Here is a 23,775-nt window from a genome sequence, read left to right on the forward strand (position 1 = left end):
GTCCTTTGTGTACCTTGTGCACCTGAAAGAAATCACTGACCCCCTCCTGGACCCCCTACAGTTTTGCTGCAGAGCCAACAGGTTTGCAGACAACGCTGCAGACCTGAGCGACGTTAGCACCTGGATTCCGCAGGTACCTAAACCAAGATCCTGTTTGTGGATTTCAGCTCTGCTTTCAATACAATCATCCCAGCTCTGCTTCAGGAGTCTGGATCACAGACTTCCTACTTGACAGGAAGCAGCACGTGAAGCTGGGAAAACATGTCCCTGACTCACAGCTCTGGTTCCCTTCAGGGCTGTGCTGCAATTTTCCATCTCTCCAGGATCTGTACGCCTCCAGGACTCTGAGGCGTGCAGGGAAGATTGCGGCTGATCTCTCGCACCCCTGCCACAAACTATTTCAGTCACTTCCCTCTGGCAGGAGGCTGTGGCCCATCAGGACCAAAACCTCACACCACAAGAACAGTTTCTTCCCATCCGCTACCAGCCTTATCATGACACTGACACTGCTTCTCTCCCTCCCCGTTTCAGGACCTAGATACTACACCAACATCTCCAGACCTCCTGCATTACATTAATGCACAGTCTACTCTGTATATGGTATATAGATATGTACTATATATTGTATGTTTTATATTGTATATAGCTATAGGCCTGTCACGATAATCAATAAATCAATTAATCGCACGATAAATAAAAATTATCCAAGTCATTTCATTTATCGGCTATATCGTCTCTGCTGTGTTTTTCTCCTTCTATTGATGACGCTGGATGAAAAGGCTTAACTCCGGTGCTATCTACTGACCCCTCCCCTTCCTCATTTTTGAGGAGGGAGGAGAAGTGGACTATCGCATCAGGTAGTTAGCGCGCATCATTTTGTACTTCTGCAGCTTTAGAGCCCCGTAAGGAGTTAGCGAGGTAAAAAAAAACCCACATCTTATGTTTGGGGGGGGAAAGCTCGAAATGGAACTGGTTTGAAAGCCGAGCTTAACAGCCGCAGTGTGGGAGTATTTTGGATTCAGACCAAATGACAGAGGCGAACCGCTGAACCTATGCGAGCCAGTATGTCGCATTTGTAATAAAACAGTAGCAACTAAGAGCAGCAATACAACCAACCTACACGTGCACCTAAAGCACAACCACCCAGCAAAGTTTGTCCAGCTGGAAAAAAAAAGTACAAGCGGTGGCCCGTCTGTGTCTTCAAGTTTGCGACAGTCCACCATCACTGAAATTAATCGACAGGCAGCATACAAAAAGGACGGCGCAAAGTGGCGCGCGCTCACAGACAGCATAGTTCATTTAATTGCTAAAGAGATGCTCCCATTTAATATTGTTGAAAAGCCGGCATTTCAAAAAATTTTGCAGACATTTGATAGACAGTATGAATTCCCCAGAAAACATACATATCACAAACATGATATTTTGTATATACGTTTTTATTTCCACTGTGGTTTTATCTCGTGTTTAGTTTTTATTCAAGTGTATTTTAAGTTAAGAGAGACTGAGAGTCCATTTAATTTTTATTTCTCGTTTTATTTTTGGCAGGAAAATGCATGCATTATTACGTCATTTCCATTAAATCAGTGTAAAAAGGTCTTCAAACAATATTATCGTTTATCGCAATAATTTTTGAGACAATTAATCTTTCTGCAAAATTTGTTATCGTGACAGGCCTATATAGCTATAGATTCTGTATATATATCTACTTTGTCTGAACCATCAAAACCAAGTCAAATTAATTTTAAGTGCAAACCTACTTGGCAATAAATCTGATTCTGATTCTATCGGCTCACTAAGGTTAAACAGCATTTCACTAAAATGGTTTAGTTAATGATGATCAGGTGCAAAACCAACAAAAGTGCTGCATCTTTGCTCTCCATCTGCTGGAAAGACATGATCTCAAGTTATGTAACTTGAAAATAAGCTTGTTTTCTTTCCATTCACACGTTTTATATTTTCATCAACTCCATTATAACACTTCTTGGGGTTTTTTTTTGTCAAGACTTGAATTTTCTCCTTGTAATCTTCTCATTTGCGACAGTTCTATCACCCAAGTTACACATTCTTGCAAACCCATACTGACATAACTTAAAAGGAAATAAAAACAGCAAAATGTGATCAATATAGCACTGCATTAATTGAGATTTTTCTAAATACAAAACATGACAATAAAAGTCCTTTTGCATCATGGGTGAAAATTTTTAATGAATAATTCTATGTAATATAGTCTTTATTTTTGATTGATTCAGTCAAGAGATTTACTGAATTTACTTTTAATGTACTGGAGGAATTAAATTTTTTGTGCTGGAATTTACAGTAATGGGGCTATCTATATCCATAAAGGTATACAAACATTAGTGTGTACATTCTCAGTCACATTCAGAAACTCTGGTTGCCTCCGATTTAAGCCTGTTTTATGAAAGTTATATAAATTTCTTTAAAAAAAAAAAGTTCATAACAGCTTAATTTCTCTGTTATACCACCGCTATGGTCTGAAATGCTTTTAATCAGACACCAGAGAAGCCACTGGAGTTTCTTTGTTGTGTTTTTTTGCTGTATACAGTATATCAAACAATGACATAATGTCCCCCCGTTTCTGCACACAGCTGATCAGCTGACAAAAATACGGCTCCCATTCTTTTCCTTTTAAAACAACACAGACGGATTTAGCTGTAAGAAACCAACAGAGTCCAACCATAGAAGTCATGGATGGCTGGGTTGGTAAGCTTAGAAGTAGTGGGGGAGCTAACTGCAGGCTATTCCCGAGCAGATAGCCTGACTAATTAACCAGCCATTATCAGCTTGGATAATATTCTACAAAAAGGATAATATTCCTAATAAAAAGCTCTAGAAAATCTGGCTGATAATGAAACTGATCTTCTTTTTATGCATGTTTGCTTTAAGTTATGCAGTTATGTGTTTTTTTTACAAAAAAGAAATCATTATCAGTTTTTTTACATAAAACAACAAGATAAAACTCTACCTTTTTGTTATAAATATATTCACATGGTAATGAATTGCTATTTGTACTGAGGTTTATCAAGAAGGAATTCCATTAAGCTCATAGCTTCTTCAGAAGCAGAACAGCACAGAGTTCTGATATTCTGATCGATAAGCTGTTTGTTTTGAATTTTTGCTGATGTTCAAGCATGAAAATCAATGAAATGAATGCAATAGGTTATATGGTTACAGCTGTGTTATTTCTTTCTCTCAGATTTTTTATGTAAATGCTGTAACTCTGTGAAATTCTGTAGGAGTCCATACTGTCCCATTCAAAGTTAAAACAAAACGATGCCTCCAAACTGGAGTTTTCTGAGAACGGTCCAATGGGGCTAAGCTGTTCTGTTTCATCTTTTTTTTTTTTACCTTGTATTTAGATAGTGACATGGAAGGATGTGGTTTAATGAGATTTTAATCCAAATAACCCCAGAGAAGGTTAGAAATATCCTAACCTCATCCTCATAGTTCTATTTTCTAGGTCAAAGTTAGATATTCAGCAAATTATTGCAAAAACTCTAGAGCTAAGACAGAGGGATCACTGGCAACGTACAAGCATAAAAAATTAACTGCATTTAGACGGGTAAAGGATTTTTTCCCCCTCTAAATGTACTATTAGGAATCATTATTTGTGTATAAGTACAACACAGATGCACCGGATGTCATAGTAGGTAAAAACAGCCACCTGCTACTGTGTATCGCAAGATTAAATGCCAAGCACGACAAAAATTAAAATGAACCTCCTGAGTCCTTGTAGAGGTCATCTCTGTCCCAGCAGAGCAGCCTTAGCTGTAATGTGTTTAGCTATATCATTATGAAGAAGGTTGAATAGGGACAGAAAGAACAATAAAGCCTAACAAAAAAAAGATAATTACACAAATGACTGTTTTTCTTTAGTGTGTAATATGTATTTGGTGCTTCCGCTCCTAATCAGTGCAGGCAGTATCAGATTTCGCAGTGGGCAGCCATGACTCAGTGTAAGAGTTTGGCTCAGCTTATACAGCCTGTTTTCCAGACTCAGATAAATCTTTGTCGATGGCCTGCATGAAACATGATAATAGACATTCTGCTGCACTGTATAGGTATATTGATTGGATACTACATGGTGGTAAAATGTTGTCCTTTGTAGATGCTAATACATTCCTGGCAGTACAGCAAAAAAATGCTTTACTTTTGGGGGGGCTGGCTTCAAAGGAGATTTATTCATTGAACCTTGGAGGATCATCTCTCTTAAAGACTTAGTCTGATATATACTATTAACTTTACTGTAGCCAAATGATCAAAAATAGTTTATTTGACGGACAAATTATAAATTAGATGCTTGCTTTATTTTCTGGCAGCAATGGAACCTATCCCCACTGCCAATAAAATCATAGTAGGGCTACTTGACTTGCCAATAAGCTGACTAGACATAAACCCCAAAGACAAACTCTAGGTATTTCCAAAGGAACATGAGCAGCACCAGAACAATGCAAATAAGCTTAAAGCGTTAATGAAGCATGCTGGACTTTCTTAACACCTCTGCCGTGTCACAAGTTAACAGTTTCTGTGCTAAAGTCCACCACTGCAAACAATAGATCCCTGAGCTATTAATATTAACATATACTGTAGATTAGGATAATATTTCTGCTTTAAAAACATTTTCTTATAGATCTTACACACCCTCTAATTTTCTATTAGCCTTAATTAAGGGGTTTCATCAGCTGTAAGTGATCACAATCAAGATGAACTAAAAAATGTTTGAAGTATATCTTATATTTACTATAGAAATAATAGAAATGCATTTTTAAAAGAAGTTATCAAATAAACAACAACAATTTTTTGATATTGTAGTTTCCTACGTTACATCTTTATGATTAACCTTTCAATCAGGGCTGAAAAAATGAATCACCATTAACATATTATTAAAATAACTGTCACATAATAGTAGTCGTTAACAGGAGTGCACAGATTCTTAAAAAAATGCTATTTCTTTAAAGACATGTTAACAATACAGTAATTTAGTACAAAAAGATATGCATTTTGCATTTGGGATGTAAAACAGATGCAGGAGTCTGCCCTACAACCAAAGGGTTGTTGGTTCAAGTATCTTTGTGTTCTCAGGAAAGACACTTCACCTGCATTGCCTATTGATGTTGGTCAGAGGGCCCAGTGGCAACCGTGTACAGCAGCTTTACTTCCGCTGTGGCTACAATGCAGCTTACAACCATTAGAGTGGGTGAATGAGTGAATGACTGAATGAAGTGTAAAGTGCTTTGGTCAAGTCTGCTGACTTGGAAAAAAAAGAAAAAGCACCATGTATGTACAAGCTAGGGCTGCAACTAACGATTATTTTGAAAATCGATGAATCGGCCGATTATTTTTTCGATTAATCGATGAATCGGACACAAAATATTTTTTTTATATTAACCTCTTTATTCCAAAATAAACATTTTAGACAGAACAAACAAGCACACAAGTACAGGTTTCTCATTAACTGTACTGGTGCAATATGAAAAATAAATGTTTGTGTTAAAACTACGCAAACTTACATGAGAAATGTAGCTGTACATCCACAAAATATAGGGTACTTTGTTTCATAAAGCGCAAAAAGAGACAGGCATTTTTGTTTTTTAAAGCCCCTAAGGGGTTCAAACAATAGGCCCCCCCATTTCAACAAATGAGGTTTTTTTAGACTAGAAGAGTTCTGCCTTTTAAGACAGGAAAGTATAGCAGTTAAAGTTGCTACTTGAGAAAATATTTAACCATAGAGATAAAAATAGCCCTGTGATTCAAATTATAAATTGTATTTGGAATAAAAATGAGAGAACTAGGGGTGCTAAAAAAACACATCCTCCAAAGACAGATATTTACATGGGAATGTGGCAGATAATTAATTGACATATTACTGATCTTGCTGGATTTTATTCTGCTTTACTTCCATAAATTGCAGGATCTTCTTTACTTTATCTTTGCCAGAAGATTTAAACTTTAAAAGCCTTGCCCTCATAATTTGCAAATTAATTTATTTATAAAGAAAATATAAACGCTGCTTAAGCTTATTCAAATGAAATTAAAAGTAAAATAAGAAGCCAACCTTATCACTGTCTGTAACCTACTAACAAGCTAAGGAAAGCACCAGATGAGCTACCTGAGAAACTAACTTACGTTTCCCCACTTTAAAACCAAACAAACATGGTTACTCATCCTGCTGATGAGCTCTCTTCACTGCCATTGAAGGCTCCAACGTGTTTTCTTTTGAAGGTGCTGCGTCATAACAGTGGTGCTTCCGTGCCATGTTCATTTGTTTTTACAAAAGTTGCATGTTACGACTTTTTTCACTTTACAAAGCGCAGGCTATTTTAATTATTGTGATCAATTTGCGCCGTCAATCCCGGGGCATGCGCGCTTCATTTGCAGTCTGGACGCTGAGGGTAAACTCCTCACTAAAATCCTGCGGCTCTGACTGCAGCGCTGAGAGGGATTCCTGTGGGAGAGGGAGAACGGGGTTGGGATGGGGGAGGCGCCCCACGGCAGCAGCTGCCGCTGGAGGACAAGAGTAGGAACGATACATGCTTTCACGTAAGAGTCTCCAAAAGCCGCCAGTGACACCGTAAAAAGTCGCCAGATTTGTCGCTAGTCGCTTTTTAAAAAAATTGTCGCTGGAGGGGTCTGAAAAGTCGCTGAGTTGGCAACACTGCAACTGCGGCGCTGACTCGCTCCGCCATATTTTTTTTTCTTCCCCGGGATGACGGCGGCGGCGGATGACGCATTAATCGCGCAACACAACTAATCGATGATTAAATTCGTTGCCAACGCTTTTAGAAGTCGATTTTTATCGATTTTATCGATTCGTTGTTGCAGCCCTAGTACAAGCCATTCAAATCACTCAAAATAATAAATCTCTGATAATCAGCTGTTGCTGACAGATCATTAATCTGTTCTACAAAAAAATTGTTGATAGAATATTAGATTAATAATTATTACCTGCAGCACTAATATCTATTGATGCCACCGAGTTCCTTAATATTCTTTAAAAGTATAAAATTTTGTGTAATTGAAAATTTTTTTTTTTTGGAACTTGCAGCTATATTTTGTCAACAGCTTTGCACTTTACTAGTTGTATCTGGCAGGACTCTGATGGATTTCAACTCAGACCAATCCGTCACCTTGTCCTATTTCCAGCCCCAAAGAAGGATTATTATGAAATGTTTCACACTATGCATAGAAATAATGCAAACCTGAAACGGCAAAATCTCACAACAAATCAAAATGCAGCCTTTTACCCATCAACATTTCAAACCTGAAAAAAAAACAATCATGACGCGTCCTGGAAATTATTCCAGCTGTCATTTTAATGTGGGCTACACACTGACTCACAGAGACAAGGAGAGCACAAAAGCATGCAGAGTAGGCTGCATCCTTCGTAGGGAGAAATTATGTAACTCTTAAGGTACTACTCTGGGTCAGCACCAGCTGTTTTCTTAACACTGTTTAGTATTTTTGTGCATAAATATCACATAATTTCTTATCCTAAATAGTTCACATCCACCCGTTGAGTCTTTAGAGAGCCTTGCAGCTGTGCACGGGGAGGCCATCCATTAAGAGTTAATGGATTCACTTTCACAAAAGGACCTTAAAGCCACAGTTCTCAGAGCTCAGTCTCTGTGGTAAAAATAGAAACGCTGCAGAAGGGACGGATGCAATTCACAGTCTTCCAAATATCTGTCGCACAACCTGGCTGCCTATAGTGGGCCTACTTTTTCCTGAAAATGAAGAGGCAACTGGCACAAATTCCCTCAGCTTCCCAGACACAGTGATTAAATCTCATGCACTTATAATTATTATTGTCCCCACTTCACTGCCTGAATGCTGTCATATCACAGCAAAACCTCACATTGCGTAAGAGGTGGCACAGCGATTACCTTTAATCTGAACTGGGAGAGACAAATGAAATGGTCCATCATGCAAGGTGAGCAATTATTGGAGAAATTTCTTTGGTTCTCCACATTAGCTGGAGTTTATCACTTCACCACTGGAGGCTGACATTAATGAAGTATCGATTCACTTAATGAAATCTTCCTCTGTGTAAGAAGAGACAAAACAATAACAGATCTGGTGACTTCATGTATTTATGAATGCATGCAATCCCATTGTGCAAACTGGACCACAGAGAGTGGAAACCAGAACCACATGACACCTATTTTACTTCCATACGCTTAAAGCTCTTCACTGAAATTAATAAGGAATGGGGAAAGAAATTAAAGCGAGAGTATGCATGTTTTGTTATATTACTGCTGTTTAAATCTTTACAATATTAAAGGAAAATTCCGGTTTTTAACACTTTTAGCCCATTTTCTGTAGTGTCCAGGATGAAATCGAATGATCAACACCAAAATTTTGACAATTGCTCCTGTCTCTGCTATTTGGCTCATGCAGAATCCCTCCCTGGCTGCTTCAGAATGGCTTCCATAGTGCATGTCCGATAATGTCCTTAAAACAACCTTAAACGTTCTTTTTTTTAAATATGCTACTCACCGGGTCGTCAGCGCTGTTCAATGACGTTCCAAAAAAAGTTTCGTAAAGAAAAAACGTTCCTGTAGTGTTTTATTTAGCATTTTGTAAATCCCATTGAGTTCTGTTGGAATAGTCAATATCCCTCCGCCACCGGAAACGGAAATGGGGCCTGTTTACACAGTTTTAGTCTTTTCGCTTCACTCTGTGTACTCCGACGTCGAGGTGCTAACGTCTCTGTTAAACACTTTAAAAAACTCTGAAAATGGAATACGAAAGGTGGATTCTTGAGGAGGACATATTGGACTTTGAGTTTGACGGTAGAGGATACCGTTTTGAACCGGAATATACTGAGGAGGAGTATATAGAGACATTGTCGCCAACTAGTGGTCTGGAGTGTGCAACGCTTCAGATTCGAATGGGAAGCGGAAGTTTATAAGCGGTTGTGATGTATCGGAAAATATAGTTCTGGGATTTACAAAATGCTAAATAAAACAAGACAGGAACGGTTTTTCTTCACGAAACTTTTTTTGGAACGTCATTGAACAGCGCTGACGACCCGGTGAGTAGCATATTTTAAAAAAAGAATGTTTAAGGTTGTTTTAAGGACATTATCGGACATGCACTATGGAAGCCATTCTGAAGCAGCCAGGGGGGGATTCTGCATGAGCCAAATAGCAGAGACAGGACCAATTGTCAAAATTTTGGTGTCGATCATTCGATTTCATCCTGGACATTACAGAAAATGGGCTAAAAGTGTTTAAAAACCAGAATTTTCCTTTAAGCATAGATGTTGCAATTTTGTTGATGATCCATCTTCTGTCCATTACGCTTGTTAGTTCCTTGTCTTTTACTAGGATTATCATTTAAATTAAAGCAGTAGTGCATCAGTTAGAATGAAAGAATACTTGCAAATTAAATACCCAAATCTCCTTAAACCTGTCATCAAAATCTGTCCTGTGACGTTTTGATTCCCTCGTGAGGTGTTGCAATTAAAACTTTTTAAACGTAGCAACAATTCTGAGCAGTCCACTTTGATTTCATGAATGGCTGCTGATTGGTGTGCATGGCCCAGAGGGTGGTGTGATTCAACAGAATTCTAAGTAAGGACATGCTGTATCAGAGAAGGACAGTCTGGAATACCCAACAGCATGTTGCTGATATTTTGTCATGTCAAATCTCCCATGCTTTGCTATGATTAATGCACAGGGAACTTCTGGTGATCATAAGCAGCCACTCTAGGGACACTCTCTGGCAAGTTTCAAAACCCCTGTTTCCTAAACTTGTAAGAAAAGAAAAATTAGACACTCTAAAGAAGTGAGTGAAATGCTGTGACTTTTATATGCACTAGCCGGACGAGGAAGGTCCACGCAGAGCAAATAAGACAAATTACTGCCTCGGTTATTCACCCTCTCAAACAGGTTATTCTCCCAACACTATCCTATATAAACTATTGTGAACAAAAAACAATCATGTTTGCCACATATAATAAAACAAAAGTTACAAAGTTCAAATAACTATTTTAAATAGCTTATATTCAAATATGAAAAGCATGATCACTAATTAATAATATTGGGATCACAAGTAATACCTGTAATTGAAAGTGGGGGAAAAAGTTACATGTTTCTTAAAATTGTTTGTTTTTTGTGCTAATTTAAATCTAAAAAGTCTGGTGTGAATGTGCATAAGCCTTCTACTCCCTCTGGGTCAATGCTTAGTAAAACTAATTTCAAATAATATTCCGGCTCCATATCTTTCCAGTTACATCTCTACCAGAGGCTGGCATTTCTTCCGTGAACTAGCCCCGTCTCATTAGAATGGTTGAAGAACATCTGGGACCAGTAATATTATCTTTTTTAATCACCTCCTTCTATCCTCCCACTTATTATCATCTTCTGTCCATGCAAAAGAAAAAAAAATCTTCTCTGCATCATGCTGCCACCACCGTGTCCTACCATGGTGACTATGAAAAAAACGTTTAATCTAAAATACAGAAGCAGCTGTGTAAGAAGACTTGTGACAAACTTCTACACAGGCTTTCATGTTGCACCTTTCCCACAGTGGACAGATTTGTAGAGTTATTATGGTTGAATCTTGATAAGATTGCAACAGTGCAATCTTACCAGTCTGCCTGGCTGTGTGTTTCCTGGAAGGGGCCGCCTCTTACAGTTAGACTTAGACTTAGACTTAGACTTCTTTATTTGTCATTTTGTATGCACAGGGTGCATACAGAACGAAATTGCGTTACATACAGCTTATGAACGTTGCATTGATATTTCAAATGGCACGAGTTATAGAAAAATACAAAAAGTGCAGCAGTGGTCAAAGTGTGAACAGTGCAGAGGATAAGAGACAGTGTGCAAGTTGCAGTGGTTCAGTGCAAAATGGCATTTGTGCAAAAAATGCGTTATTGAAAAATACAATGAGATGAACAATTTAAAGGGCTAAAAGTTAAAAGTTCAGCAGCATTTGATGCCCGATAATGTGCAATAGGTGCAGAGTTCGGATTGTGGATCAAAGGTTCAACAGTCTGATGGCAGTGGGGAAGAAGCTGTTGCACAACCTGGTGGATCTGCAGCGGATGCTGCGGAACCTCTTTCCAGAGGGCAGCAGTTGCTTTTTGTATCTCTGCTTCTGTCTCCTTGAACCCCAATGGGCCTCGGCAGATGGCCGCTCACACTGAGCCTGGTTCTGCTGGAGGTTTCTTCCTGTTAAAAGGGAGTTTTCCTCTCCACTGTCACTACAAGCATGCTTAGTGTGAGGGATTGCATTGGAGTCAATGGGTCAATGCAATCAACTGGTTTTCCTTAGATACAAAACTTTGAATCTATTTGACTTTATGATCTGGTTGAACTTTAAAGTGCCTTGAGATGACCTGTTGTGAATTGGCGCTATATAAATAAACTGAATTGAAATTGAAATAGCAATATTCTTTACATTTCTTAGTTTTTTTAGATTTAAGCTTCAGTGTTCCCCATCCTGCTTATGCTGTTTTTTACTAATGTTCTTTAACAAATTTCTGAAGCTGTCTGAGAAGAATTTTTATTTTATATAATTTACATTTAACACCGGTGGACTCTATTTATCTGTAAGCTTATTCCTCATAGCTTATTATCATACTTCTTATTTTAATCCCACCCACGCCTCTTTGCAATCTAAGTAACAGAAATATACAAAGCTTATGCTTTTATATTTTTATCTTTACAAATTAAAATCATATACAATTTTGCTTTGTAGTTATGCAGTAGTTTGTGCTCATGCAGGTTTAGGGTTAATAGTATTAATATATGTGACTGGTATTGGGAAATAACACAGGTGCACAGCTTAAAAACTTGTTCCCATCCATCTTCACCATGTTTTTTTCTATTTTCTAACATTTCAACTCTGATCAAAAAATATAGGGAGAAAAGAAAACTGTCACACCTCTTCTAATTTCTCCTGAACTTTGATTAGTCAGTCACACAAATCAAGCGTAGTAACTGGCCTTGTTGTGGAGGAGCGTTAAATTGGAGGCTTAACGCCGTCGAAATCAAATCCTCTTTAGAACATTTTACTCGGGCGTCCTCAAGGCAGGAGAAATCACTTTCCCTGTGTGTCTGAACATTCCTCCCAGGGTCAAAACTGTGTCCTTACCGTTTTGAGCCGAGCAGAAGGGCAGCATCAAGTTGCGCAGAAGGACCACCGCCAGCATCAACGCGTTCGGATGCATCATTAGGGCTCGGTGAGGGTCTCTGTCAGACGAATGTGGGAGGAGAGATGGTGCAGGCTATTGATCACGAGATTTAGAGAGATGGGCCCAGCATATCACCGGGTTCTTCAAAAACAGTCTGATGAGGAGATCCAAAAAAAAAAAAAAAAAAAATCCCGAGATGCCTCCTTGATTCAAAGACCTTTTGGAGGGCAGCCGTGGGTGAAAGGTCCGGGACGAGGCCAGCCGACTTTATCTACGGCCATAGGCATCGAAGAAGCCTTGCTGGGATTGCAGGGAAGATGTCTTTGGATGTCAGGGGGATTGTCCACGGCGAGGTTCCAAAGATTCAGAGATGCGCAAAACGATGCGCATTTGCGCTCCCACCGGTCACGGTTCGGTGATTAAGATGAGAGTAGCGCGCAAAACGATTCCCGACGGCGGGTGGTGAAGGCGAAACATAAGTCTGTTATCAGCACCGGTCTATTTTTAATACCAACGGAGGAACAGATGCTGGTAGGGAACCAACGGCAGCGACGGAGAGCCGCGCGTGCCCAGTGCGCTCAGGACTGGAGATGAACAGGGAGTCTCACCAGCGGCGCGCGCACTGCAGCCGCGCACCTATGCAAAGGATGTTTGTGAACTCAGTTTTATGCCTCCGTCTTTCCCCCCCTTATTTATAGATGGTAGGAGCTGATATTTTTCTCAGTTTTGGGACTTTTTTGTTGTTTAGTTTCCATTTTAATACGTATTTCAAACAACACGGAACAAATAGCCGAAGGATGTTTGAGTTAAAAAATAAAATAAACTGTAGAGTGCGTTGCAAAATCAAAATCTATCTCAAAAAAAGCAAATGATACTTAGAATGCTGGGATTTTAACTAAGTTTTACTCAAACACACGATTCGGATTTCCTCGCAACGAGATTATGATGATAATCTGGAGCTCTCCAAGAGGATCTTTTGTGAATTATATCATCACTTGCATGTTTTCAACATATACATTTTGCATTCCTTCTTAAAATGAACATGGCCTCCTGTAATCCTCTTCAATCCCTATTCCGTTCTGCTACACCTGCGCCCTCATGCGGCCAGTTAGTGTAAATCTCTAACAGCCGTCTCTTGTGTAATGATCTATCTTCTAAATTATTTAATTGAATAGACCGGCAGTATTTTAACACTTGATTTATTTATAATGTGTAATTTTAACGTGTAACGGATTCCCTACCTGTCGAGTCTAAAAAAGTATATAATTAAATTACAATATATATTTTTAGACATTTTTAAGAAAAGATAAAAAGATTTAAACATTTCTTGTTATTCCTCATTCCATCCATTCATGTGAAGTAGAGTCAGATACAGTAAGTCAAAAGATCTGCTGGCAATAAGCAGACAAAGGGCATGACTTTGGTAAGATCCAATGGCAAAGCTCCAACTAACCCTTGCTTTTCAGATGAAGGTCAACACAGCAATTTTATAACAAAAAATGGAAGCTCCAAAGACTTATCACCAAATTTTACACCTCATTCTTTTTCACATGCAACCACATGTCCACACATACATCTGCAGGTTCATAAAGTCTTCCTAAATATTCTAGGTGTGCAGAACAAGTGCTTGTTTTATTTAGAGCCACAGACAATGAATTATATTGTTGAGGGCCAGTGACTCCATTTATTTGTCTAGGTCTGTATTTTACAGTAATTAGTTTGATATTTGCTATTTTTCATGTTAAAAGCCTAGACACTCAAGAGAAAATGCAATAATTGGAATATCTTTTTAGACTTAATTTGACTATGCTTAAAATGAGTCATGAACATTTAGAAACAAAACAGAAGTATACAAGAGATGATGAGTATAGGAATGAAAGAATCCATCCATCCATCCATCCATCCATCCATCCATCCATCCATCCATCCATCCATCCATCCATCCATCCATCCATCCATCCATCCATCCATCCATCCAGAAAGGCTGACATCACTTAGTATACCTAATATATAATAATATATATAATTTCATAGCTAACTATTATTTTAAATATTCAAATGGGCTTAAAAGGACAGAAGAAAAAAAATAATTGATGCCATGTATGTCTGAAAATTTTTATTTTGACAATCTGTTGGAATTCTAATATTAAAAACTTTTTTTCTTTAGAAAACATTTCAGCATCCCCTTTAACAACAAAGTTTGTGCACTCAAACATGAAACGTGACTCTGGCTCTAGTTTGCTGTCAAGGAAAAGTCTTTATTAACATTGTTATTCATTCTTTTCATTTTTCCTTTTTTCATTTAGGCTGTATTTTGATTTCCTTAGCCTATAGTTTGCTTCTAGGTTAATAAGTACATTTCTGGCATGATTATTTGCACAACTGTTTAAAAGAACATTTGTTTATGCCACAACAGAACAAACTTCCCTCCACTTTACAGCCCTTCCTCCCTTATCTACGGAAGACCATATTTAAAATGTAACCCCACCTGAAATCTCACAGAGACCAATGAGCTAGAGAAAGGTCAGAGCACACGGCACACCCTCCTTTGTTCAAAGCCAATCAGAGTGGAAGTGTGGCATTTTGCCTCAGGGTAAAACTTACCCCTAGATAGATTAATTACGCATCACTAAGACTGCCAATGTGTTCACAACGGAGGACTATCTTTTGGGCTTTTGGAGCGGTTGACTTCATTCTTCAGTCAGTTTAGTATGGAAAGCAGACAACAATGGCTTAGCAGGCTGAAAAATGAACTTAGCAACAGCCCTCTGGTATCAAATGTGGCTTTTGGGTTCATCCTCATGGGACTAGAGAAGCTCGTGGAGCTGGAGTTTGAGTGCCCTTGCAACCCTACGTGGAATGGAGCTTTTTCTTCAGCATTCTTCATCATTCCTGCTGTCATGGCCTTCACCTTGATGCAAATTGTCCAAGGATGCAGGTGCAGCGCCTGGTGCAGGGAAATGGTTTCCCTCTCCAGTTTTGTTCCCGCCGTCATTTGGCTGATTTTGTTGTTCCTGGATGGCCAGTACTTTGCCTGCGCTATGACAGACTGGGAGGGAAGATTTGTGCTTGTGGACAAGGCAGCTCCACAGAAATGGTGTGAACCAATTAGAGAGGGAGATGTCACCACACAGGAATTAATGCTCCGCTCACAGCGGCTGTTTGTGTTTTCTCAGGTGAGTTGAATATGCACAGATTGTTGACGTTGTGTTGAGAGTGGAGGGACATTTTTTTTGGTTCCAAAGTAATTACTATGTTAGACATGTCTGTCATCATAACATAATGAAAGCTCTTCATGCAGCTTCATTTGTGTGTTTGTTGGCTAATCCTACTTGTCTCTTTCTAGGTAATAGGAATAATCCTCCTCATTTTCATCTGTGTGGGTCTGGTTGTGTATGTAATCAGAGAAAGCTGCAAACAGGAGGTGGACATGCAGGATACAGATGTAGCCGAGCTCACTGTGCTCAGGATGAGCTCACTAAGGACCAGAGCATCCTGAGCAGACTTAACCTCTCCTTGATGGACACTGTAAATACCAAGAAAAAAGGATCCCCCATCCCGATAGTTTGGGACATTTCAATAATTTTTTTTTTGTCTGAAAATTCTCCATCATCCAGGTCGTAGTCATTATATGTACTTCAACTTTTGGCAACTGGACTTATTTTCTTTGTTTCAGAAAAATGCAAAACATAATTATAGATAAACAGTGTGTTTGATGATCATTGAGGATATATAATTATTTTCAAAGATAATCTTTGGGGATTTTTTTTTTTATTAACCAGGAATAAGAATAATCAAATATCCTTCCCCGAGGTTTCCCTTCCTGTTTCATCAGTGCAGGACCCTCCTTTTAAATCAAGCTGTGGATTGATATGTTTGGTGCTTCTCTTTTCTTTATATATATAATTTTTTTTTTGTTTTATTTATTTATTTTTTTTTTGCTGTACAATAGAATAGAAAATCTCTTTATTTTCCCACAATGGGGAAATTCTGGAATTTTTTTTTTTTTTTTTTTTTTTTTTTTTTTTTTGCTGTAATCGAAATGAGACCAAATAGCTCTGTTTGACAATTGCACATGAAAAAAGTATTTCCACCCAGCTGTTTGGTCAGGTTAAAAGCACAAATGTTAAAAAGTAGAAGGAAAGTAATATAATTAAAGATGTGAAAAAATTGCTAGTTTTTTTTGTACTCATCCTCCATGATCTTTGAATATCTAGACATATCTTTAATATCCATCCTTTAGCTCTGTCCTTGCTGAAGAAAGGAATCAATTAAAAGGGTTCAGTTACCTCTGTGATTGGCTATGAGAACGATATATTAAAAAAGGTGAGTTCTTATTCCATCTGATCAGAACATTTTACTCCATATGATCGTATCTCGGTAAGGTTTGTTTTAAACAGGGGTGTAAAAAGAATTTATGTTTATTACTCAAATAGCACTAGAAATCTTACTTTTTAAAAACCTTTTAGTTGAATTTTCTTACTCAAGTAAAAGTTTAAAAAGTAAACATTTTAAAACCCCTTTAAGTATAAAAGTAAAAGTCATGCAGGGAATTGTTCTACAATTCTAGATGATAACTTCCTTATACTTAATTTTCTTAGTTTTATAATTAATGGTAACAGAGGCAAATTTAACATTGCATCATCTTGAAAAACAATCTATTTTGGTATGTGGCAAACAAAAAGTTGCTGCAGTACCGAGTCGAACCACAAATATATTAATGGTCTTGGTGAGACAAATCATTTTGATGGTTTATATTTTTTTAACAGTCCATAACGAATATGAGATTAAATGAAACAATTCTAAAGAGTCTATTTTTAAAATGTTATGAGGAGAACATAGAAAATAATAATTCCTCCAGTAAAGAATAGAAAGCAAACATTTTAATTTAAGTAAGGAAACAAAGTATTTGTACTTTGTTACTTGACACCTTTGGTTTTAAGCCATACTATCTCTGTGTGTGTACCTCTGATGACAGACCATAATCCTTGGTCTTCCTAAAGATTGATGATCTCTAACAAAGTATCTTCAAAGAAGAGCTGTATCTATACTAAAATCAAGTTACACAAAAGTACATCACATTTACTTAATTATTTAAGCAGAAGGCAACCACTTTACTGGATTCCATTTAGCGGTACTATAGTGGTTGAGGTTAAATACAAATGAATAACTTTCCATTTTCACTGTTTCCATTTATTTTGTATTTAGTGCTGATATAAATGAATAGAAAAAACATTATATAATATACTGATGTTAAAGTTGTAAAATCTTAAATACTTGGGGAAAAATCCAAAGAAGTATAAATACCTTCCGCAATAAAAATTTATATTATAAATTCCAGAAACTGTGGGAAAGAAGTTGCATTCATGAAGAAAAGCCTCACTGTATACCTGCCCAAATACAAAAAGTTTTATTGTTGTTTTGGTTTTGTTGTTGTTTTTATGTTTAGAGATCATTTAGGTTAGTTGTAGAAACAAAAGGAGAACAAATTATTATTTTTTATGTGAAATGGCAGATCATTCCCCATCTTAGGATAACAAACACAATAACTGACAGTTTTTATAAAATTTTATAAATGCTGCACATATTTTTGTTTTTTAAAATTGAATATTGATCAAGCTTTTTTTTCTAAACTGTATGTAGCTATATATGTGCGATTAAACTACAGTCAAACTGGGTCATTTTTCAGAAAATCCAACGTATTTTTGGAAATGTTTATATTTGTTCCTACTTTGTCAAAGTGTATAGAAACATTAACTGATAGTGGTTATAATGAAATCACATAAATATTATATTATATATGAATATGTATAATAATGGAAATTACTGTTGTGGATTGAAAATGACCATGTTTAAGATGTTATAGTGTCATGACATATTAGCATGCTAATCTTTAGCATAAGATATACCCAAAATAGACAATATAAAATGATATTTACTTATTTTTTTCATTATTTGTGCATTCAAAAAAAATATGAGGTCTCTGGAAATGATGGCCAATAAACCTACTAACTATCCCTTCCTTTTCTTTTCCCGTTTCCCTTCCCTCCATGGAGCTAACGCTGCTATCCTGCCTGTACATCTAAGATGACATTCCCCTTTTTTAATTGTTCTGCAACAGTAGAACATTACATTTTTTACATTAAAGCGAAGCAGAATAATCAACGGATTGAATGAGTCTTGAGACGTGAAGCAAAAAAACAAAACAAAGTAGATTATTGAAAATGATGGATTGCTTAATTTGTTTATCTGGTTGACTTTTACAGCTCAGAGATCTTCAGTATCTATTAAGGCTTGTTTGGCTCAAAACAAGAAGGCTTTAATTTGCATTTTACGAGACATTTGACAAACCAACATCCTCCCCATGTCGGCTGCTTTGCATCTCTTAACTGTAGGAGGGTCTAAAACTTACCAGACTGATAAAAAATAAATAAATAAATGAAATATCAGAATTATTTTAGGAATTACATAAAAAATTAGCCTAAATGTTCTCTTACCCAAATAATACTCTATAAAAAGTGTAGCTTCAAGGAAAAAAAAGGCAACTAAAGTGTCTTTTTAAAGCATTTTATTCTGTATTTCCTTGTTTTCAGCAGATACCACAAGCAGATTACTTCCTTAAATTCAGAGAAGGCCATTTTCATGTCTATTTTTCATGCAACATTGAGACTTTCTGCATGATTTTGCAGAAGTTGTTGTCTTTATGCTTTGTGTTGCCTTCACTTTCTGACACTGCAGAGGTTTTTTGTTAGAGCCAAAAATTTATTTCAGAGTTTCAATGAGGGATTTTATTCCTTTTTGGTTGATTAACCCTAACCCCACCATTAGAATTTTTTTTAGGAAAAAGCAAATATTTACAGCATGTTGTGTCTCAACCTATTGTTCTTCACTCTTGCAGAATATTTTGTTGACAGTTGATGATTTATCATGAGCTAAAAGTCATTTTAGTTACTTAAAGTTTTTCTCATCAAGTTTTTTTTTTTTTTACTGACAATACTGTGTGCACTGTCCCTGAAACTTGCTGGTGCACCTTTCAGAGTGAATAAAAAAGTCCTGAGTAAAGGACAAAAGAAATAAACATTTTCTTTATGATAAAGTATTTGTGTTGCTTTTTTTTGGGTGTGTGAATATTTTTGTCTACAATGCCCTGCTAATTCTTAAAGGAATAGTACACCCAAAACATGATTAGCCTTCATTTTCTACTCACCTCCATGCTGAACAACACTCTGGAGTACTTTTTTGATATCTCAAATGCATCTGGAGATCTGGGAGGCTTCTTGCTGTCTGCTGACATTCAAATAATGGAGGTCCATGGCGCCCGAGACAGAAAGGTCCATAAAAGTCCACAAAAACGTGTCAATATTCCTCCATACTGCTCGTCCAATGTAATCCAAGTGTCCTGAGTGGGTAGCATCCAGAATTTACTCGAAACGAAGTCATTTAGAATGTTTTTAGAGCATAAACAGTAGTGTATAGGATTTCCTAATAGCGCCCCCATGCGCGCTCACGATTCTACGGAAGCCGGCAGACCAAACCGGAAGGAAGTGCGCATTCAGCGTCTGGTCTGCCGATAATGCAAGCGTAGAAGAAGAAATGTGCTGTTTACCTGTGCAAAGAAAGAAACAACGAAAGAAAAATGTCTGAGGACTTCAGTGTTGAGGAAGAGCATGAGTTCTTTGCCGAGCTGAATGCGCTGGTTTGGTCTGCCGGCTTCCGTAGAATCGTGAGCGCGCATGGGGGCGCTATTAGGAAATCCTATACACTACTGTTTAGGCTCTAAAACGTTCTAAATGACTTCGTTTCGAGTAAATTCTGGATGCTACCCACTCAGGACACTTGGATTACATTGGACGAGCAGTATGGAGGAATATTGACAAGTTTTTGTGGACTTTTGTGGACCTTTCTGTCTCGGGCGCCATAGACCTCCATTATTTGAATGTCAGCAGACAGCAAGAAGTCTCCCAGATCTCCAGATGCATTTGAGATATCAAAAAAGTACTCCAGAGTGTTGTTCAGCATGGAGGTGAGTAGAAAATGAAGGCTAATCATGTTTTGGGTGTACTATTCCTTTAATATTGTACAAGAAGAAGAATCTTTTATTATTCAAGGGGATTATCTATGGTATTCCATAGAAATTCATCTTTTAAAACTACCTATGAGGTAAAGAGAAACAACAAAACAAAACTGATTTTAAGATGGTTTAGGAAAAGAAGGTAATTTATTCAGACCAGACCAGGTTTCTTCAAATCATTTGAAAAAAAACAACGCTCCATTAAAAACAAAAATGACATAATCTAGGTCATTATGATTAAAACTCTGTAATTCTAAATTTAAAAGTATTTTGTTCGGTCTGATTATTATTTAACTGCACTTCTTATCATTCTTGTTTCTTCTTTTTTTTCTGACATAAATTCCAAATAGATTTTAGTAGAACTACAAAGATACCAAAACTAACCAGCACAGCCCCTCCTAAGGTCAACATCACATCTATACAGTGGTAGGAGTACCAGGGAAGTCTGAAGGACTCAGTTCTCAAGTGAGCAGCACCCTTGTGCCTTATAACAAACTCTATCCACCAAACTGCTGTGTCCAGTGGTCCCATTAGTTGATCCCTGTGCAGACTGGACAGTTTCTGCATGTTCAACCTGTAGGAGGGTTCACTTAGGACCTCCTGTATACCCTGCAAGAAAGTGTCTTCATTCAGAGTAGAGAGTGGAATATTCTTCCCAGCTCCTCTAACTTCGATTCTGAACAGATTATCAAGTTGGTCAAAAATCAAAGGAATGCCCAATATAGGAACTCCATGATAAAGAACCTCCTGAACACCATTTGTTCCACCATGGGCCACAAACAGCTTAATCTTAGGATGTCCTAGAAGGTCGTTCTGCGGCATCCAGTCCACCAGTAAAGTGTTGTTTCCCAGATTGTCCGGCCTGGAGCCTTTATACCTCCAAATGACTTTCTGAGGTAATTTTGCGAAGACTTTGGCAATCACTTCAATTAAATCACGTGGTAAATCTTCTATTAAAGTCCCCAGAGACATGATGAGGACTCCATGCTCTCCAGAGCTCTGAACAAACTCCTCCAAGTGTTGAGGCAGAGGCTTTGCAGGTTTACACTGGAACCCGCCCATATAGATTACATTTGGCATGGTGGGACGAGGAAACTCAAACACAAAGTCCACTCTCATGAGCCACAGGTCTGCAGCTTGAAACATGGATATGTAATCTACATCTGAATCCAAGTACTTTGCAATTAAGGCTTTATAATGTGGTATAATAGTCCATGCAGAGAGGCATTCATTTAAAGCAAATGCCATTACATTTAAGACTCTCTCAATAAAGGACATTTTATCTGAAAACTCTGTGCCAAACATTGGAATATAAGAGAGAGGAGAAGGTGCAATTGCAAAGTGGCCTTCATTGTGACTGGTCCATCTTGCATTAAAAACAAGAGGCAGTTTGAGGTAATGAGCAAGTATGACGCCTGTTGGAAAAGCAGGATCTGTAAGAACTAGGTCATAGTTTCCTTCTTGTAGTGACTTTATCAGCCCTTTGGTCTCAAAAAATTGCTCAAGACCTTTGGAAGATTGTACATGAAACTGTGAGATCCACTGGGCTTGTTCCAGTTCCAGTTTAAAACGAGTCCAGGCAGACTTTCCCTCTCGCTGGATTTTCAGCAGCTTTGTCACAAATGATGTTATGAAGTCTTCATCAAATCCAGACTTAATGTTGACATTAATTGAAGTGTAGAGGGAAGAGGATTCCTCAATATACCAGCTGTCTACCTGTCGCACAACAGCAATCTGGTGTCCCCTTGAATGCAGCTCTTTAAGTATGACTTTCATGTTCACCCAGTGGCTCCCGTCAACCGGGAACACCAGCACTTTCCCACTATGAACCACCAGTGGACAGAACCAGATTAGACTAATCCAGATCCAATTCATGTTTTTCTCTAAAGCTGCAAAAACATAAACATCTCACAATTTAGCATATACTTACATTTGAACTTTCAAAAACTAAAAATCAATATATAAAAAATAATTTGTGATTCATGACAATGTTTAAGAATTGCAATTTTTAACAAAGTCTTTACTGCTCTATTACTCTGGCTGCAAAATATTAACTCAGTTGTTGCTCAGATGTCTCAGTTCAGCAGTCTGATTCACTTCGAATCAACTAGAATACATCACATAAAGTTAGCAAAAGTATACTCACAAAGATGAAAAAGTTTACCTACTTGGCTGCCCGTGAAAATGTATTTTTCAAAATACAGCTTTTGTACTGGAGCTCGTTGTTTCAGGTCCAACAACGAAAAGGACTCTGTGCAGGTCTATTTATAGGTTCTTTACAGGTTCATGTGTAAGTGATAAGACAGTTCAAAGTTGACCAAACTAAATACATTGTCTATGTCACTAATGGAATAGAACAGAAGCCCTCATTCGCTCAAAGTTTATATAATACCAACTTCAAAGTTGGTCTACATTCTACAAAGAACAAAAATGTTGCTTTCTGTCTTTTTTTTCTTAGATAATATAATTATTCCCAAACTGTACATAATAGTCTGGGCTGTGTCTTATATTTTGTTAGTTGCATAATTTAAAACACAATCTGACAAAAGGCAGACAAAAAAGAAATCCCTAACAGTTATATTTCTTGTTATGCACACGTGTGCAAAATTGTTGGTACCCTCAATTATTGAAAGAAAACCAACAATGGTCAAATAAATTACTTGACTCTGACAAAATTAAGGATAAATATAAATTCTATTAAAATGAACAAATGAAACTCAGACATTGCTTTTCAACTTTGCTTCAACACAATTATAAAAACAAAAATCCAATGAAACGGGCCTGGATAGAAATGACAGTACCCCTAGAAAACACTGAAAATAATACCTCCAAAGGGACATGTCAAATCAAGGTTTGTCCACTTATTAGAATCGCACATTTCTAGAATCCTGTAATCAGTCAGTGGGACTAAATACGGGGCAACAGGTAGTCACTGTGCTGTTTAGTGACATGGTGTGTACCACATTAAACATGGACCGGAGGAAGCGAAGGAAAGTGTTGTCTCAGGAGATTAGAAATAAGATATGGACTAGCATGATAAAGATCAAACTGCATCTCCAAGCAGCTTGATGTTCCTGTGACCTGTTGCACATATTATTTAGAAATATAAGGTCTAAAGGTCTGCAACCAACCAGCCTGGTCGTGGGAGCAGGAGGACATATGAACATAAATCAAAGAGACAGATAACGTGAATGGTAATAAAGAGATTAAAGGTGAACTTCAAGCTAAAGGAACATTACTGTCAGATCTCACCATCCGTCGTTGTTTGAGCAAACGTGGACAAAATTGAAGACTACCAAAGAATTTGCCAAACTACATGTTGATAAGCCACAATGCTTCTGGTAGAATATCCTATGGACAGATGAGATACAAAAGGAACTTTTTGCCAAGACAAAAAGCTCTACGTTCACAGCTGAAAAAATGAAGCATATCAAGAAAAGAATAGAGCCCCTGCTGTGAAACATGAACAAGGTTCTGTTATGTTCTGTGGTTGCTTTGCTTCATCTGGTAAAGGGTGTCTTCAATCTCTGCAGTGGTCATT

The 23,775-nt window shown here is 37.6% G+C and overlaps 3 protein-coding genes across 6 annotated transcripts in view; 1 reads left to right on the plus strand and 2 right to left on the minus strand.

Moving 5' to 3' along the window:
* Nucleotides 1-12,764, minus strand: part of nptnb (neuroplastin b) — a 53,020-nt gene extending 40,256 nt beyond the window's left edge. Inside the window, exon 1 of one of the 2 annotated variants that reach the window (XM_038307200.1) lies at nucleotides 12,124-12,764. In XM_038307200.1, the coding sequence (XP_038163128.1) occupies nucleotides 12,124-12,202 (79 nt within the window). In that variant the 5' untranslated portion in view covers nucleotides 12,203-12,764. The remainder of the gene's footprint in view (nucleotides 1-12,123) is intronic. The other variant, XM_038307199.1, reaches the window with a different exon arrangement.
* Nucleotides 12,765-14,355: 1,591 nt separating this feature from the next.
* Nucleotides 14,356-15,701, plus strand: LOC119797918 (calcium homeostasis modulator protein 6). Its single transcript, XM_038307182.1, has 2 exons — nucleotides 14,356-15,339; nucleotides 15,510-15,701. Exons 1-2 carry the CDS (start codon nucleotides 14,875-14,877, stop codon nucleotides 15,660-15,662), a joined length of 618 nt encoding a protein of 205 aa, XP_038163110.1. The 5' UTR covers nucleotides 14,356-14,874; the 3' UTR covers nucleotides 15,663-15,701.
* Nucleotides 15,702-20,351: 4,650 nt separating this feature from the next.
* LOC119797922 (UDP-glucuronosyltransferase 2A1-like) lies at nucleotides 20,352-22,545 on the minus strand. 3 transcript variants are annotated; one of them, XM_038307189.1, is made up of 2 exons: nucleotides 22,403-22,545; nucleotides 20,352-22,123 (listed from the first exon to the last, which is right to left on the minus strand). In XM_038307189.1, the coding sequence occupies exon 2, from the start codon at nucleotides 22,107-22,109 to the stop codon at nucleotides 20,541-20,543; it is 1,569 nt and encodes a 522-aa protein (XP_038163117.1). In that variant the 5' UTR covers nucleotides 22,110-22,123; nucleotides 22,403-22,545; the 3' UTR covers nucleotides 20,352-20,540. The 3 variants fall into 3 exon arrangements, with proteins under 3 accessions (XP_038163117.1, XP_038163119.1, XP_038163118.1); XM_038307191.1 differs by having other exon boundaries at nucleotides 22,399-22,545; XM_038307190.1 differs by having other exon boundaries at nucleotides 22,381-22,545.
* Nucleotides 22,546-23,775: the final 1,230 nt, after the last annotated feature.

This window comes from Cyprinodon tularosa, unplaced genomic scaffold (genome assembly GCF_016077235.1).
Source record: "Cyprinodon tularosa strain WSP-4 unplaced genomic scaffold, ASM1607723v1 ctg602, whole genome shotgun sequence".
In the NCBI taxonomy this organism is placed as follows: domain Eukaryota; kingdom Metazoa; phylum Chordata; class Actinopteri; order Cyprinodontiformes; family Cyprinodontidae; genus Cyprinodon; species Cyprinodon tularosa.

Excerpts from the sequence above, each read along its gene's own strand:
- LOC119797918 (XM_038307182.1), top strand. The coding sequence starts at position 14,875 with ATGGAAAGCAGACAACAATGGCTTAGCAGGCTGAAAAATGAACTTAGC. Across the intron at positions 15,340-15,509 it reads GGCTGTTTGTGTTTTCTCAG|GTAATAGGAATAATCCTCCT; the intron begins GTGAGTTGAATA and ends GTCTCTTTCTAG.
- LOC119797922 (XM_038307189.1), bottom strand. The coding sequence starts at position 22,109 with ATGAATTGGATCTGGATTAGTCTAATCTGGTTCTGTCCACTGGTGGTT.